Below are 18,830 nucleotides of genomic sequence, written 5' to 3'. Positions count from 1 at the left end.
TATATATTTAATTAGTATTTCAATATAATTTATTTTCAATATATTAAAAGTTCTTCTATTATATCTGGTATGGAATTATCGATAACGAAAATATAAAAAGAAACAAGTGATAAAGACGATTAATTTTTTAAATTATTAGTAAAAGATCACTTGCAAGCATATTTAACATATATGCATATTAGAAAAAAAATGCATTCTTAAGATAAGATATAATAAGAGTATATATATAAAACGATTAAAAGAGAATTAAAATGCAATAAATCAATTTTAATTAACTTAATTTGATGACTAATTAGGTGAAAAATTTGTTATAGCATATGATTTATTCTACATTAAAAATATTTGCTTTTACACATTTTTATTTTACGCATGTTATGCGTTGTAACAATTTACTTAAAAATTTATATTTTATTTTATATTAATCATTTTAATCCATATTTCTAGTATTTTTATCTTATCATATGTTTATATCTGTATTGAGTATAATATAATATATCTGTTAATATCTGTTAATCTATGTTTATATCTGTGTTAAGCGATAATATTGAATGATAATAATTAATGACTCTTTTTCTCTATTTTATCAGTCTATAAAAGTTTATTGAACTATAAAAATGTGAAATAAACTAAGTATAAAACAACAGCTTTCCTGTAACCTATTTCAGTGATAGTAATACATTTGTTCAGAATTTATTTTAAAAAAATTTCGTAGGTGCAAACGTTTTATGTAAACATATCATTTATATTTGCACAATCAGGTGTAATTTATAATTAAATGTTCGATAAGTAAAGAGTTTGATAAGAAAAAGAAGATCGATAATAATTTATAATTATATTTATTTAATTTTTCAGTCTGGCTAACGTGAAATATTAACTGCTTAAATCGCAAAAACATTTGTGTAAGATCTTTGTTTTTTTCGTAATTCTTTGATCTTTACACAGACTGTTCGATTGACTTAGAGAATGTAAAATATTTTATATTTTCTTAAGTTTAAATTAGCCGAAAAAAAATATCGATTAAATCTGCAATGAAAAATAGATGCAGTCTTCCTTCTTTAACTATATAAATATAATTATACTTTTTTATTATTTATTGTATCGTACGCAATATTGTTCATACGAAAAATTAGCAAAACGGAATATTTTATTTAATTACGATCTTAAGTAAATTTACACGCATATTTGCTATCGCAATATGTGGGTATCTGTCACAATGTTTGCTTTACACAAGCGCGAGAAATACACGCGTATCATTAATCGTTGACGTTACAAGTAGTCAGCAAGCGACTCTACTAATGAGTTACCGGTCCTCATTATACACTATTCCTTATGCCCTTATAATGGTAGTCTCGGTGGTAAGAGTTATTCAGTGGAGATCGGACAGCCGCAACGTTCACACTCTACATAGGCTCAAGTGCAAATAAGTGTTTTGACACAAAGTAAATATTTTTGAGGCGAAACTGAACGACGCGACGATATAGTAATTCGCGTCTAGTTAGTAAAGTATAGTTTTCCACCGTTCAACCATGGTCTGGTCGAGCTTGTTCACCTTGACGATCCTGATCTGCAGTGGAAACGTGATCAACGCGCACCTCGTGCATAAACAGCGAGAGTTTAAGCGACAACATGCCTATTGGCAACTACGACAGCAACTAATAACGAGTGAGAAACAATCGTCCCTAGGCGGCAAGCTGAAACTCAATTCCATGGAAATCATGGCGAATAAAGTCCTGATGTCATTTAAAGATCGAGAGATCAACAATGGTTCGAGCTTTTCACTCTTATAATAATAAATTAGTTTGCGCAAACTCGGAGGCAAACGCGAAGAAGCACTCTATTATTATTTTAAAAAAGAAAAGAAATCATAGTTTTTAAGATTATTGATCAATCTTTCTTTGTGGTGCATTTTTTTCTTTTGTTTTTTGTAGGATGAATTTTTGAGCATTGTTTAAGAACTAAATTTTGTAATAAGAAAATCCGAAAGTATTATATTAGTTTACAGCCAAAAATTATTTTATTTAAATGAGACAAAATGTTTCTTATAAATTTTTGAATGCTACAAATTAAATACTAGTACGTTAGATTTCCAAAATACTTGACGTTTAATGTGTGAAAAATAGCTTTTTAGAGATGTTTGAGATTTTTTTGTAAAAAAAAATTAATGTTCTTAGGTAGCACATCATCGTTTCAGAAACGTTTTACAATAGTTTCTTCGAAATGTTTCATAACCGATTCTCGAAAACGGTTTTTATTAGTTAAAATGTCCATTCGAGTAATGCTAAAAGAAATAATTAGCTCGTTAAATCTTACTTTTAGTTAAAAGAAATGTTTAATTTCGAGTTTAAAAAACGTTTAAGAGAAAAGGTCAATAAATATCATTTTTTACCGTTTTATTCTTTATTTGTGAACTTGCAATAATATAAATATATTCACTTCTAAATCATACTGTGCAATAATTTTTGCAACGCTGATATATTTTCAGCAACGTTAACATAACATTTATAAAATATTGCAAAATATTTCTTCTTTTTTATTTTCTTTATTTATTCAAACATTTATTTGTCCGAGTTTTAAATAACCGCAATTTAATATTTGAATTCTTTGTTAGGATTGAATAAAAAAAATTAAATTGATTAAAATAATTGATTGTAAAAGCTACATTTTTACTTTATATAATTCTCGTCACTAAAACTTAAATGCAAGATAGATACGTAGCAGCGCAAGCGGTAAAGGAAGGAACTATGTGATTGAATTATAATATAGCATTAATATTTTGCATCGTCTCCAATAAATATATTAACTTATAATCTCCAATAAATATATATATTCTTATAATATTTGCATAATATTGCTGCAATTTGTAATGTAGCTCAATATTGAAATATTTATTTTATTTCCAATATTTTAGCAATATTTCATGCTGTGGAGGTATAATTTAAATGTGAAGGAAACGTTTCTTAAATTATAGTTTGAAAGACGTTTTTGTCGAGATGCTTTTTATTGATGCTTAAACGATTAACAAACTTTAGATATGTTTAGGAAATATTTCTGAAACAATCATGTGCTATCTAGGAATGATTAAAATTACCATTTTCTCTTCAATTCTCGATAACTCGATAAGAAAAAAATGGAAATTTTAATTTTAAAAAATGATTTTGCAGAGAAAACTTCAGGCTTTAACGCGAAAAAATTTTCAAAAAATTTTTCAAATCTTGTGCATGCACACGTCCATAAAGTGAGAAGAAAATTTCCATTTCGTTAAGTTCGTTGTTTTTTGTATGTAAAAAATACCAAAGTTGAAGAATATGAAAAGTAGCTATGACCTTTTTTTTATGGCCGAACTCCGACGGGTTAGCACCACACATATTGAAACATATGCACGTATACACATATGGTATACACATGATAGGTTAGCACCACACATATCTAAACATATGCACGTATACAACACATACGCGTAAAAATGTTTTTAATATATAACTTTTTTATTAGACTTGCAATCTCACTTTTAATCGTTTACTAATAATTCTTCATATTATCCTTACCGCGCATACTATATTTTATGCACAGACAAACTGCAGAACATTTTTAATTAAATAAGTATTATTACGAACTGACACAAAGCAGCCGATAACAAAACTGTAATTTTTGATTTTTATATGATTTATATATGCAAACATAGCTAGCGCAGTCCGTTTTTATAAGTACTTTAATCGTGGAAAAGGATTTATTGATCAGTATAGTCAATAAAAAGTTATATGAAAAAAACTAAATATTCTCGCATTCGGTCGGTAAAAACATCATCCGGCATCCTCTTAAAATTTTAATTATTGTAGCCTGAAGAGGATCCAACTGAAGATCAAAACGTTGTTTCTTTTTTTTAATAAAAGAATTTTAAGTGCAGCCATTGTTGGTCAATTGAGTTTATTTTACCTCGGTTCTATATTGTGACTGACAATCGCTTCTATCTTATTGGCTTAAAATTTTATTTTAAAATTAAAATTTTCATTTTTTAAAACAAAGTTATAGCTATTTAAAATTTACCTGTCTTTTTAGACAATTTTTGTTGATCTCTTAATTATTGTGAGAAGTGTATTATTAAGTGTATCATAGTATAGTACACGGACATCCAACAGATTCCAAAATATGTTTAGAGACCTATTCTGTAATCTGTAATGTTATGTATCATATTGCACAGCTATTACATGTTACAAAAAATCTGCGCAGTAATGCATAACAACATTATTAAAAGTTACAAAATAGGTCCCTTAGACTACAGTAAAATGAGAGTAATGCAAAGAAGGAAATAACTTAATAACTATAGTCAGGTCCTGGTCAGTACCGGCGTTTGGGTAGGACGCAGTCGGGCGATCGACCAGGGCGCCAGATCTGTAGGGGCGCCGCTGCCTAGTGCACGGTGTACCTTAATATTCGGCTATACCTATATCTAAAATTTGAATCGGCTGAATGGGCGCCACGATAATTTTGTCTAGAACGCCAATGTTTCTAAAACCGACACTGGTTCTGGTAGATAATGATCAAAATGTGAAATTCTTTTGGAGAAGCTAGTTAGACATCCGTGTTCTAATATCTTGTTATGTTATAGTATTATTTATTGTTCTGATTGATGTCTCGAAGTACACAAAAATAACGACAAATCGACGTGAAAAATAGTGTAATAAAAAATAAGCAAAATAAAATTAACATAAATGGTAAGGTGATAAGGCTGAACGAGAAGCAGGTAATAATATAGCTTATATCGTGAATTATAAATCTTTGAAATTATATATTCTTTTTAGCATTTGTCGTTTCCTGAGTAATCTTTTTAAAATTAACGTATTCGAAAGCGTGTTATTAATAAACGTGCACGAAACTATGAACTAATTATAGCACAAGATATCAGTAAACATTTGTTTCTTTTTGAAATTTTTGGAATCATAATCTATCAAACGTACGTTTAACGACATCCGGTGTTCAAACATACTTAAAACATACATGTAACATTATCAAACATAAACAAAGATTAAAGTGCTTCTTAAAATATAATTTTGTTAAACATATTTAATTCTATTTTCATATTTATAATTAATGAATGCTTAGGAATATTTTAATATTACAGTTATTTAACTTTGACAGATATAATTTCAAGTTTGATGCTATTTATACATTTTCCTAATTTTAAATAATGTAATTAATTAATAATAAATATCTTTAATAATAAAAATGTTTTATATGTTAAATAAAAAAAAGAAAATATGTCATATAATAAATATAAAATATATAAAATGAGGGAAAATTGATACAAAAGATGATACACTGCTATAATACTATATATTTTATCGTGTGTCATCTAATGAGATATCTAATGTTTGGTTTGAATTATAGTAAACATTATAATATTATAATAGAGGTTTTTTCGCAGGGTTTAGCAACGATAGCTTTTTACCATCGCGCAACTTTCTGGAGGTAATACCGGAAGTCGAGAAGTCTGAAGTATTTAAGATCCTACGTGAGATGCCCAAAGGCGCCGTTCTCCACGCTCACCAGTCCGCTATGGTTTCGCTTGATTATAAGCTCAACAATGTGAGCTATCGCGAAAATCTATACGCGTGCGATCAAAATAATAGTTTGCGACTTAAGTTCTTCAACAAGAATCCCGACGGGACGTGCGAGTGGCAATTACTGAGCGAGCTGCGACAGGATCAACAGGCTGCAGCGATTGATGACAGAATCAGGCGGTCGTTGACCATGATGACGGAAAATCCAAGAAGCGACTACAGCACCGTTGATAAGGCGTGGAAGAAGTTTAATAGCATTTTTGCGTTTATGGGTTCCTGGCTGTCCTATCGACCTGTCTTCGAAGACATTTATTATCGCACACTACAAGATTTCTACGAAGATAATGTGATGTACGTGGAGATGCGGGCGACATTAACGTCATTATACGATTTTGATAGAGTCTACGGATCGCTAGAAATGGCGGGAATCCTCAAGAACATCACTGATAGGTAAGAAGCTTATGTTGTGTTTAACCTACACTATTTTACTTTCATCATTCCGGATAAGATTTTTACAGAATTATATATCCACACTGCACAAAATCTTTCACAGATCTTCGCAAAATTGACTAAAAAATATCTCATATACGTTTTAGATACATGAAAATGTCCGCTTATGATTTGTCACGTTAATGTTTATGAAAGGTTGCACAAACGTTTTAAATGTTACGTTTTTTATGTTACTTGACAGCACAAGCGTGTACTTCGCGCGCGCCATTGGTATTGTTTTTATTTTTATTTTATAACTGTCAAATTATTAATCTTCGCGATGACAGAACTTGATACTTTCAATTTAACAACAAAGCGAATCGAGATAAACAATCAGCACCGCAGAAAAGCGGCAACAATACTTGCGAGAATGCCTTTTTTAAAAAGGGACATAATTTGAATTCCCGAATTTCTATTATGTATTACATAATGTTAATTCGCCGAATTAATATTACGAACATAATTTTAATTTGCCAAATTCATATTACAAACATAATTTTAATTCGTCAAATTCCTATTATGTATAATTCGCCGAATTTCTCCAGACAGCACACAATATTTATGATAAAGATTCATAAATATTTATGAATATATATTTTTTTCAAATATTATATAAATATTTTGAAAATGTTTTATAAAAATCTTTATTTAACATATTATTAAAACATAGATTAAATAAATTAAGAGTTTAACAGATTAAATATTTCATATAATATTTATAGTATGTAAAGATAAATATTTATAGTAATTATTTTGTAAATATTTTATTAACTAATATGTTAGTTTTTTCATTTATCGCTATGTGACGTATCTTTCTCGTATTTGATTTTCGTGAGAATTATATAGGCTGGCAAAAATGGAAATTAATTGTTGGAATGTGAACTTGGGTAGCGCAAGGATGGCTCCAAGGAGAGAAATCTAGTGTAGAATTTATGTAGAGCTTAGACACGTTTTATTATGTAAAAGATCGTACAGTAAGAGTGACTAGACGGAAGTGTGTCCGGCGGAAGAGAGTACCGCCGGGGTCGATCTATCGATTTGGTCGATAAATACATCGACCTACGATCGGATGGTCGATAGGCGATGTGTACAGAAGATGGCAGTCTTGACTAGCGCGGTTCTATTTGAGTACAGATTTATGTTTCAACATTAATAAAATTAAAAATATTTAAAAAATTAAAATAAAATTATTTCTATTTTTGAGCTACATTCTGCAACAGAATGTCTTTAACAAATAAATTTACGTATATAATATATCGATGTGCACATAAATTTATTTGTTAAACTATATACTCTGTTGCCTAAGTATATTCAGTGTATATTATAATTTTATATTCTATTTTAAAATAAATGTTTAATAAGTTACTTATAAATATTTTTTACACATTTTTAACTTTTTATAAATGTCTAATAGAGTTTGAAAAACACAAAAACCTCTAATCGACCAAATTTTAGATTAGACTATATCAACCGATCGTTTTGATTAAAAAATCATTATATTTATAATATTTACCATAATATTTATCGTATATATTTTCTCTAATATTTATGATAAATATTTATGATTTATTGAATCTAGATTTCAAAAACGTTTATAAAATATTTGGAAAATAATGAACTCCTTATCTCTTAACCAAACCGGCAAATATGTTTGATAATTATGACGACGTTTCGACCATTACTATTAGGTCCTTTTCAAGTGATAAGATGTAATTATACAATTCATGGAAAAACTCTTTTTGTCAATTAATACATTTCAGACACATTTGACAATTATTAAGCAACTGTTGAATGTGTCTGAAGTGTATCAATCGACAAAAGGAGTTTCTCCTTAAATTGTATAATTACATCTTATTACTTGAAAAGGACCTAATAATAATGGTCGAAACGTCGTGAATGTAATTATCAAACATATTTGCCAGTTTGGTCAAGAGATAAGAAGTTCATTATTTTATTTTTATTCGAATACTGGCGAGTGTCAATTTATCCATATCTTTATTAAAATATTTGTGATAAATATTTATAAAATATTAAAATAATTATTATAAATATTCTATAAACATTTTATATAAATATTCTGTGCTGTCAGAGATCTATTATATACATAAAATAAATTCACCGAATTTTCATTATGTACGTAAAGCATGTAGAATTTCCATTATGTTCTAATTGACTTCTGAATTTCTACTATGTTATATACATAATTTTAATTCCCGAATATCTATTATGTATATAAATTTAATTCACCGATTTTCCGTTAAATACATAATATTAATTCGCTAAATTTTTATTATGTAGATAATTTTAATTCGTCGAATTTTTAATATGTAGGGGAGACCGGGACGAAGTCGTCATTACAGTTATCTCGAAATCTATATGTTATGTGAACTTGTTAATATTATAAACACTATTTATGTGATGTCCACGTGACCAACAGAATTTAGTGAAGTTATATATGTCATGTTGTGATTTTGATTACAATAAACGTATTTTCAGTAGTCAAAAGTAAAATTTTTTGCGCATCAAAAATTTTCAATATTTTAAATATTTTTTTCCCAATCTGTAGGTAAATGATTTTAAAGAGTAATGTTTACTGAACAGAAATCCAGTGCAGTTTTTTTATTTTTGTTTATTTCTAATATTTTATGAGCGACTAAATTTGAAATCTGTGTCTGGGATGAAGTCGTCACCAAGTCACTGGGGTAATGTCATCAAGTCATAGCGACGACTTCACCCGGATGACTTTCCGTTGCAAATGTCATTGTTTTTTTCAATTGCATAAAAGGTATGCATGTATTATCGCAAAACGACTCCTGTCGACAAGGAGCAACTGAGGAAGACAGTTTTTGCGGTAAAAAAAAAATAAAATTAAAATTTAAACAGCCGCAAAACAATATGGAGTCTCGAAAACTACGTTAAACAACTGGTTGAAGAAGAATAATAATTATAAAGTAGCACACTTAAAAATAAATGTTAAAAATAAATAAATAAATAAATAAATGTTGGTAGTTAAACGTCAAAGACACATGTGTTTTACACATATTTAATTTTATAATGCCGGAGCGTTGGCCGAACTCCGACGGGTTAGGACCACACATATCTAAACATATGCATGTATACAACACATACGCGTAAAAATGTTTTTAATATATAACTTTTTTATTAGACTTGCAATCTCACTTTTAATCGTTTACTAATAATTCTTCATATTATCCTTACCGCGCATACTATATTTCATGCACAGACAAACTGCAGAACATTTTTAATGAAATAAGTATTATTACGAACTGACACAAAGCAGCCGAAAACAAAACTGTAATTTTTGATTTTTATATGATTTATATATGCAAACTATTTATATATGCAAATAGCTAGCGCGGTCCGTTTTTATAAGTACTTTAATCGTGGAAAAGGATTTATTGATCAGTATAGTCAATAAAAAGTTATATAAAAAAAACTAAATATTCTTGCATTCGGTCGGTAAAAACATCATCCGGCATCCCCTTAACACTTAATGATTCGTTCATTTGATAATGACCTAAACCAAAGTTCGAAACGTTGTGAAGAAGATTTAATAAATTAATATTTTTGCCCAGTTTGGTTGTCTACAATTTCAAAATTTTTATCTTTGTGATTATATTATGTGGGTGAAGTTGGTCCCGCACTTTTCGAATTTATATTTTTATGAATTGTGCTGCATTGGGTTACGCTTGTGCCATATTGTGCCGTAAACCACAATCTAGTAACTCAAAACATATTCAAGGAAATAAAAAAAAAAAAAAAAAATTTTTGATAACCCCGCACTTTTTAAATTTTGACTTTTTCTTTATTGTGCCGTATTGTGCTACAATTGTGTTAATTTGTACCGCAAACACGATATCGATAACATCAATAATAATTAAGAAAAAAAAAAAATAAAAACGAAATTAAGATAGCCCCGCACTTTTTCACGATTAAGTTCACGATTTTTTCATAAATTGGTACTAACTTGTGCCACATTGTGCTGTTGGAAAAATTTGAATATCTCATTTTATTTCGATAAAAAATTCACAAAGAAAAATTTTAAAAATACATATAAATCACACTACAATACAAATATAAAATTTCTGCGAGTTGTACTAACAAGTAAACTACGGAAGTGTCACTCTCCGATTTTTCTGAAATTTGGATATGTTATAATACATGAAAAACTAAGAGACACGTATTTTTTTAGCGGCGGAAAAACATATTTAGGGGGTGAAACGACCCCCCAAAATAGGGGGTAAAATGGAAAAATTGCGATATCTTTGAGATCAGTGAAGCGATCTTAATGATTTTTGGTATAAAAGTATCTTTTGATAGAAGACGAAAATCGGCCTAGGTATGTTGGAGGGGGAGTGAAAATTAGGGGGTTAACTACCCCTAAAGTGATCAATTTTTTGCTGCAAAAAATCAGTTTTGATCTAATCAAAGTGAAATCTATTAAAACTTTAAAAGAAAAGCTAATTAAGGAACATGTATTTTTTTTTTTTTTTTTTTATATATAAATATTTGGGGGGCAAATAACCTCTATATTGCCGCGCTCGTTTGACATTGCGCATGAAACACCTTGTGAAACTATATTTTTGAACTGTTCGATCTTTTTAATATATTGGTTTTTGAAGTCGCTGAATCTGAATCTGAAATCAGATTTTCAAAATTTAATATGGGGGATGAAAACTCTAAAAATTACTTGAATAAGCAGTAACTCGACATGCGACTTTCAAAATACAATAAAATCAACTTATGACATTTATTGTTAGTTATGTGAAGTGAATTAAACATGTTAAAAATATTAATTGTTTATATTGTGCGACTTCCGCGCGGTACATCTCCGGTAACGCTAACACCGGCGGTTATAAACAATTAATATTTTTAACATGTTTAATTCACTTCACATAACTAACAATAAATGTCATAAGTTGATTTTATTGTATTTTGAAAGTCGCATGTCGAGTTACTGCTTATTCAAGTAATTTTTAGAGTTTTCGTCCGCCATATTGAATTTTGAAAATCTGATTTCAGATTCGGATTCAGAGACTTCAAAAACCAATATATTAAAAAGATCGAACAGTTCAAAAATATAGTTTCACAATGCAAAAGGTTTCCGGATGGATGCCGCGTGGTTTAACAGCGTAATGCCGACGTTTCGCAAACGTTGCAGTTTGCATCTTCAGGGCTGAGAGCTCCGACATTGAGCTTTCTTGGGTTGTGGTCCTTATATATATTATGAAGGTTTTTCATCTACGGAAAAGTATTCCGTAATGACGCCGCCTAGTAGTGTGTGTGTATATTAAGAGCAGTGTGCCAAATAGGGTTTGTTTGATAACCTTTGTCGCGGTTGAGGTTGTCGGGATGTTTCAGAATTTCTAGGGCTTCACGATGTTTTCTGACGAAATAGCTTTGCGAGGGGGCTAGTCTGGTTGCTTTGTCGTATTGTACCGAGTGTCCCGCCTCCATCCAATGTTCTGCCAAGGCTGATTGACTAAAATGGTAGTACCTGGCACTCCGTTGGTGTTTCTTAATTCGTGTACTGATCTTTCTCCCAGTTTCTCCTATGTACACTTTTCCACAGGAGCAAGGAATCCTGTATACACCTGGTGTTTCTAAGTGTGGTCTCCGGTCCTTGGGATTAGGAAGTAGTTGCGCAATCTTATTTTGAGGTTTGGAAATTACTTTGATATTGTGTTTACTCAGGATCCTGCTAATGCGTTCTGTTGTACTCTAAAGATACGGAAGGATCGTCTATTTTTTATCTTGTTTATCTTCTTCTTTTTCACTTGATGCACTCATATTTGTAGAACTGGAGATTTTATTTTTCAGCCTTTCAGTTGTTCGATGGATGTTTTTGGAGTTGTACCCATTCTTGGTCAAGACTTGGTTGAGATGTTCTAATTCTTCATTCAGGGAAGTTGGTTCAGAAATTGTTAAGGCTCTGTATATTAATGAACTGATGACAGAATTCTTCTGAGCTGGGTGATGATGAGAGGTGGCATGGAGATAACGATCCGTATGTGTTGGTTTTCGATAAACCCGATAGCCTAAGGTGCCGTCTTCGTTCTTTTTAACTAACACGTCTAAAAAGGGAAGCTGATTATTCTGTTCTATTTCCATTGTGAACTGAATACTGCGGTGCTGAGAATTTAGAAAGTCGAGAAATTTAGGGAGCGTTTCTCTGCCATGACTCCAGATGACAAAGGTGTCATCAACATATCGAAACCATGTAGAGGGTTTGAGAGGTGCGTTTTTCAGGACTTTATTTTCAAAATGTTCCATAAAAATGTTTGCAACGATAGGTGAGATAGGGGATCCCATTGCTGCTCCGGAGGTTTGTTCATAGAACTCTCCTTGAAATTGGAAATAGGTTGAGGTTAGGCAATGTTCTATTCTATTCTAGATGTGTTTTTAAAGTGCCTAAAGATGAAATTATGCGGAAAAAATGGGAAGCTATTATTAAAATTATATTAATATTAATTATATTAATTATGATATTAATCATATTTATTATTAATCATTAATTATATAATTAATAATTTAATAATAATTAATATCATAATTAATCATATTAATTATTAGAAGATTATTAGTCATATTATTATATTAATGAATGTTCAATATCTTTCTTTTTGTTCCACAATTGACGTACGCAGTGTTCTTGACATCCCATGATGGCAGCGACCCATGCGGTTATCATACAAACTACCCAAATCATTTTCCTTTTGAGACTTACCCCTACCATTAAAAAAGTGAAACAGTTTCCAGATCTGTATGTACGACCGTGGTTGTAGTACTATTGTAGTACAATCCGGCACAACCAAAACAAATTAAAATATGTCAAATTTTTTTCACCCTCGCCCATTTTTTATTAATTTTATCGACTCCCCAAGCTAATCTTTGCTTTTTATGCACGTGCCTTATAGATTTTGAGTAACACAACTAAGCACAACTCAGTACAACTCGCAAAAATTTTATATTTGTATTGTAGTGTGATTTATATGTATTTTTAAAATTTTTCTTTGTGAATTTTTTATCGAAATAAAATGAGATATTCAAATTTTTCCAACAACACAATGTGGCACAAGTTAGTACCAATTTATGAAACAATCGTGAACTTAATCGTAAAAAGGTGCGGGGCTATCTTAATTTTGTTTTTATTTTTTTTTTCTTAATTATTATTGATGTTATCGATATCGCGTTTGCGGTACAAATTAACACAATTGTAGCACAATACGACACAATAAAGAAAAAGTTAAAATTTAAAAAGTGCGGGGTTATCAAAAATCTTGTTTTTTTTTTTATTTCCTTGAATATGTTTTGAGTTACTAGATTGTGGTTTACGGCACAATATGGCACAAGCGTAGTATAATGCAGCACAATTCATAAAAATATAAAATTCGAAAAGTGCGGGACCAACTTCACACACGTGATTATATTTTATTGGCGTTATTTTGAAATATATATCATATTTTATTTAAATAAATAAATGTTTAAATTTAATAAATGTTAAAATAAATAAATGTTAATAAATGTTACCCAGCCAGAAATGATATCGAATCAACGTCAATTCATCGTTGAATCGACGTCGAATCGTTGTTGACTCGACGTCGATTTGATCATTCATTTCTGGCTAGGTAATAAATATTAATAAATGTTAAAATTTTTCTATTAAAAAATGATTAATAAAATATATTTTATTGTTTTTTATAATCAAAATTACGTATTTTTATTTAAAATTCAATTTAAGAATGAAGTGACAACTTTGCCCCAGGGTGGGGTGACGACTTTGCCCCGGCAATTTTGAAAATTCAATTTTTACATCTTTGTCATTTTTACTTTATACTAATCGAACAAAATGATATAGACCAAAAACATTATAGTCAAGGATTCATACTTTACAACGGTACACTACATTTCATTAAAATTATTTATTTTGTTGTTAAAAATCGGCATCTCAAAAAAAAGGTGACGACTTCACCCCGGTCTCCCCTATATAATAAAAATACAAGAATTAAAATTATGTGCGTAACAGAAATTAGGTGAATTGAAATTATGTACATAATAGAAATTTGGGCATTAATATTATGTACACAATAAAAATTCGATGAATTAAAATCATGTACATGATAGAAATTCAGTGAAATAAAATTATGTACATCATAGAAATTCTATTAATTAAAATTATGTACATAATAGAAATTCGGAAAATTAATATAATGTACATAATAGAAATTTGGCGAATTAAAATTATGTATATAATGGAAATTCGCTTACTTACATTCTGTTCTGCTGTCCTCTTGGCAATAGCATTAGGTTGTATGACAGCAAATGCATTCCATATTTCGTATGAATATGATCTTCCGAATGTGTACAAATACGCGAATAAATGCAAAATAAAAAATAATTAATATATTAATATATTTATATAAAATTTATATATAAATTTTATTTTGACAACTGTCAAACTGTTAATTCTCTCAACAGTTGCTCGATGCTATGAATCTAACACATAACAACGACAAATCGAGACAGCCAATCAGCATCGCGCAAAAGCGACAACAATGTCAATAACATGCCTTTTTTAGAAAAGGGACTAGTAACACAAGCGCGCGCTATTAATATTATTTTAATTTTTTTATCACACATACAGGGTTTGTCCGGAAAGTAATGCGTCGCATTTTTTTGTGACGCGACTATACATCGCAGAGCGATGGGACCGGTTGGGGAGGAAGGGGGGTACCCTTAGCTTTCCAACGGTAGGTCGCTCAATTGTTTCCATGCGCTTGGAGGGTTAGGACGGCTTATTCTGTGAACCTCTGCTTAGTGGTCGCGTCGAACTTGTGATGGAGAGAACGATAGAGCAACGCTATGCGATAAAGTTTTGCGTGAAGCTGGACAAGACGCCGCTGGAAACTTTTGAAATGCTCAAGAAAGTTTTCGGGGACGATTGCCTTTCCAAATCGCAGTCAAACAGATGGCACAAGATGTTTAGAGAAGGTCGGAAGGAGGTCGCCGACGAGGCCCGCGCAGGACGCCCGTCAACATCGCGAACGGACGACAATGTGACTCGTGTGCGCCAATTATTGAATTCAGACCGTCGAATGAATGTTCGCTTAATGTCGGAATTATTGAACTTGCCGAAAACGATTGTTTACGAGATTGTATCGGAAGACTTGGCCATGCGGAAGATTTGCGCAAAACTTGTGCCCAGAGTGTTGACCGATGCGCAAAAGCAACACCGAGTGGAAGTTTGTGAAGAACTCAAGCAACTCTGTGCAGATAATCCCAATTTCCTGAACAACGTTATCACTGGGGATGAATCATGGGTCTTTCAGTACGATCCGGAGTCAAAGAGGCAGAGTGCGGAATGGCACACGACGTCGTCGCCGCGCCAGAAGAAGGCTCGCATGAGCAAGTCCCGGGTGAAGTCAATGCTCATTGTTTTTTTTTGATGCAAAGGGGATAGTGCACCATGAATTCGTACCCCCCGGCCAGACTGTCAACGCTCAATTTTACAAGGAAGTGCTTCAGAGACTGAATCACAGGATCGCCCGCGTCCGAAAGGAGATCCGCGCTTCATGGAAACTCCATCACGACAACGCGCCGGCTCACACCGCCTTTGTTATTACGGCCTACCTGACCCGGATCGGTGTGGCAACGGTGCCGCAGCCGCCCTACAGTCCCGACTTGGCCCCGGCGGACTTTTTTTTATTTCCTCGGCTGAAAAGGGAGCTCAAAGGACAACAGCTCGAGTCGGTTGACAACGTACAAGCTACTTCGACGGCCTCCCTGAACAGCATCCCAGTCAAGGAGTTCCAGAAATCTTATGACGCATGGAAATCGCGTTGGCAAAAATGTATTGACGCAGAAGGGTCATACTTCGAACAATTTTAAGTTGTTTTACCTATGCGATCAATAAATTCTTTTTTAAAAAAATGCGACGCATTACTTTCCGGACAAACCCTGTATATCGCAAGACTCTCTGCGCAACTCGACTACTAATCAGGCGCGCGGAAAAGAGGCAACAATACACGCGACTCAAAACACAAACTTTACGCGTTTCATAACTTTTTTTATCATGGATATTTTTAGGTGTTCTAACGACGTGTTAGTGTTATTTAGAATTTGTTTTAAAATTTTAAAACGTTTCTGCAACATATTTGTTGAGTTTTATGCTGTGTGGGTAATTAATTATATTTAATGGTGTTCTTATCACTTTCCTTATTGATATCATTATAAGATATTACTAAAATTTTATATTTGTCAAAACTAAAATAAAGATTTCTAAAATGGGTTTTAAAATGAAATCTGATAAGAAAAAAAGAGATATACTCTGTTTTTTATTTTATTTTAATATTTTACGAATATTTCAATGAAAAAAATTTTTAATTAAAATCTGAGGCATTGTAAAGTCTTTAATAAAACAGACATATGATAGATTTGTACGAGATCATCCCGATTTTCTTGGCGTTAAAATTATATATGCGCCAAACCGTAACGTCAATGACACAAGAGTAGATGAATATCTGAACACGCTAATGCAGTTGACAAAATCATATCCCAACTTTGTAATTGGTTTCGACTTGGTCGGTCAAGAGGACAAAGGACAACCTCTTATAAAGTTCGCCGACAAATTGAACGCCATTAGTACAAAAATTAAATTCTTCTTCCACGCTGGAGAGACCAATTGGAACGGATTGTCCACTGACTTGAATCTTTTCGATGCTTTATTGCTCAATACTAAACGTATTGGCCACGGGTGAGTGTAGCACAAATAAAATTAAAGAAAAATTAATTTAAAATTCAAAATAGAAACATTTATTAATTATAAAAAGTTAAAGGTGAAAATTGCGTTTTTTATGACATACATCTTCATTTTATTTAAAATTATTTAGTAAATTATTTACCTTACCTAAAGTACTTCGCACTTATCTTATGGATTTCGATTAAATTAGCTAGTTTTTTCATATGTTGTAGCTTATGATTTGCTGAAGCTGTAATAGCTCATCAAAGCAAAATAATGGACAATTATTGAATTGCAGACAGTTAAATAGCTTGCAAAGCTCAAGTTTTTCATGTTTGACTAATTGTAAATTAATAAGTGTCTGTTATTTAGCTTTGAGGTTATTATATTTTTTGTTTGGTAGATTATTAAGTTACAACATATGAGAAAGCCAGTTAATTTAACAGAAATCTATTTTACATAAGATTAATGCGAGTTTGCTTTTTATTTTAAAATTTAATCAAAGCAGATTGTGACATATCGAAACACAAAATTTATCTAAACTATCGTTCGCGGTCTTATGATTGATATAATCCTCAGATTGACATTCATAACATTTATTTAGATATGCATTGACGAAGCATCCACTTTTGTGGAACATGGTGCAGCAAAGAGGGATAGCGGTGGAAATTTGTCCCATTTCGAATCAAGTTCTTAGCCTCGTGGAGGATATACGAAATCATCCTGCGACCACTTTGTTCGCGTCGGATTCGCCTATTGTAATTTCCAGCGATGATCCCGGACTTTGGGGCGCTAAAGCGCTCAGCCATGATTTTTATGAAGCCTTTATGGGTCTTATGAGTGCCAAGTCGGATCTCAAGAGTCTCAAGCAATTGGCGATAAACTCGCTGATCTACAGCAGTATGAACAACCAAGAAAAAAGTAAGGCGTTGATTCTTTGGCAGGCCAAGTGGGAAGCCTTTGTGAAGAAATTGGCCGATTTATCACTTAATAACAATAGATGGCAAAAATTGCAGCCTTCTGTCCTGCATATCTAATGCACATAATCAGTAAGATGAAAAGATATATGTATATCTTTGATAGAATAACGGAACAATATTATTTAATATTACTTGTGACAATAATTATTTGATTATTCATAGATAATACTCTTGTGTTATCGCAAAATATATTTATGTTCTTTCACTTTCTCAATATAGGTATATAATTATTAGAACTGTTTTTATTTACAAAAATTTGTGTTAAATTTAAAAATTGCATAAAATTCTCTTGTATTTTATATATATTTTATGTAAATCTGTTCTACCTTAACATAATTTTTAACGACGAATTGCGCATGAAAATATTTTAAATGCTAAGAAATTTATCAATGTGGATATAGATTTTTCGAAATTATTGTTTTGCGTTTCGTACACAAGATATAAAAAATATAAAAATTACATAAAATAAATATTATTTTTGCAATATATACGAGGCAACAGTTGATTAAATTGAAGCCTTGCAAGAGATTGTAAACTGTAAGAGATCTTGAAGAGATCAGATTTACGAAAATAAAGTTCATCATTATTATGTTCATTAAAAAGATCATAAAAGGCATTTATAACATCTATGTTTATGTTAACCTGCGCGATTTCTGTAATATCAAATACAGATAGATAATTGCCATAATAACAATTTTTTTAAATGTATAAACATGAATTTCATGATTTATGGAAATTTATGCAATACATGTAAATTTATTTACAATTTATTTAAAATTTATGTTTCTCCCACGTTTACTAATCCAGGTAAAGGTGTTAAATGATATATGTTGTGACGTGACATTTTTTTTTGTCCGTCACAAGAGCCGAAGGCCCGGCCGGGAAGGCGGGAAATTCGGGAACCTTTGCTCTCTCGCCAACCTTTGATAGAGAGAGAGAGAGAGAAAGAGAGAGCACCCGAAAAATAATTTTTGCGTTTTTTTCTGCGTAAGAGGATGCGCCCCGCGCATCCGTCCCGCGAATTACTTTTATTTATAATTTTTG

At 31.3% G+C, this 18,830-nt stretch overlaps 1 protein-coding gene across 1 annotated transcript; it reads left to right on the top strand.

Annotated features, from left to right (window-relative positions):
• The first annotated feature begins 670 nt into the window (after positions 1-670).
• On the top strand, positions 671-18,402 carry LOC114944379 (adenosine deaminase). The gene is made up of 5 exons (XM_029320269.2): positions 671-708; positions 1,348-1,764; positions 5,423-6,008; positions 16,501-16,821; positions 17,411-18,402. The coding sequence occupies exons 2-5, from the start codon at positions 1,527-1,529 to the stop codon at positions 17,841-17,843; spliced, it is 1,578 nt and encodes a 525-aa protein (XP_029176102.1). The 5' UTR covers positions 671-708; positions 1,348-1,526; the 3' UTR covers positions 17,844-18,402.
• Positions 18,403-18,830: the final 428 nt, after the last annotated feature.

This window comes from Nylanderia fulva, unplaced genomic scaffold, assembly GCF_048542155.1.
Source record: "Nylanderia fulva isolate GAGA-0341 unplaced genomic scaffold, ASM4854215v1 Scaffold12, whole genome shotgun sequence".
NCBI classification, from domain to species: Eukaryota; Metazoa; Arthropoda; class Insecta; order Hymenoptera; family Formicidae; genus Nylanderia; species Nylanderia fulva.
The sequence above is the reverse complement of the archived record's forward strand: the minus strand, read 5'-3'. Positions and strand labels throughout refer to the sequence as shown.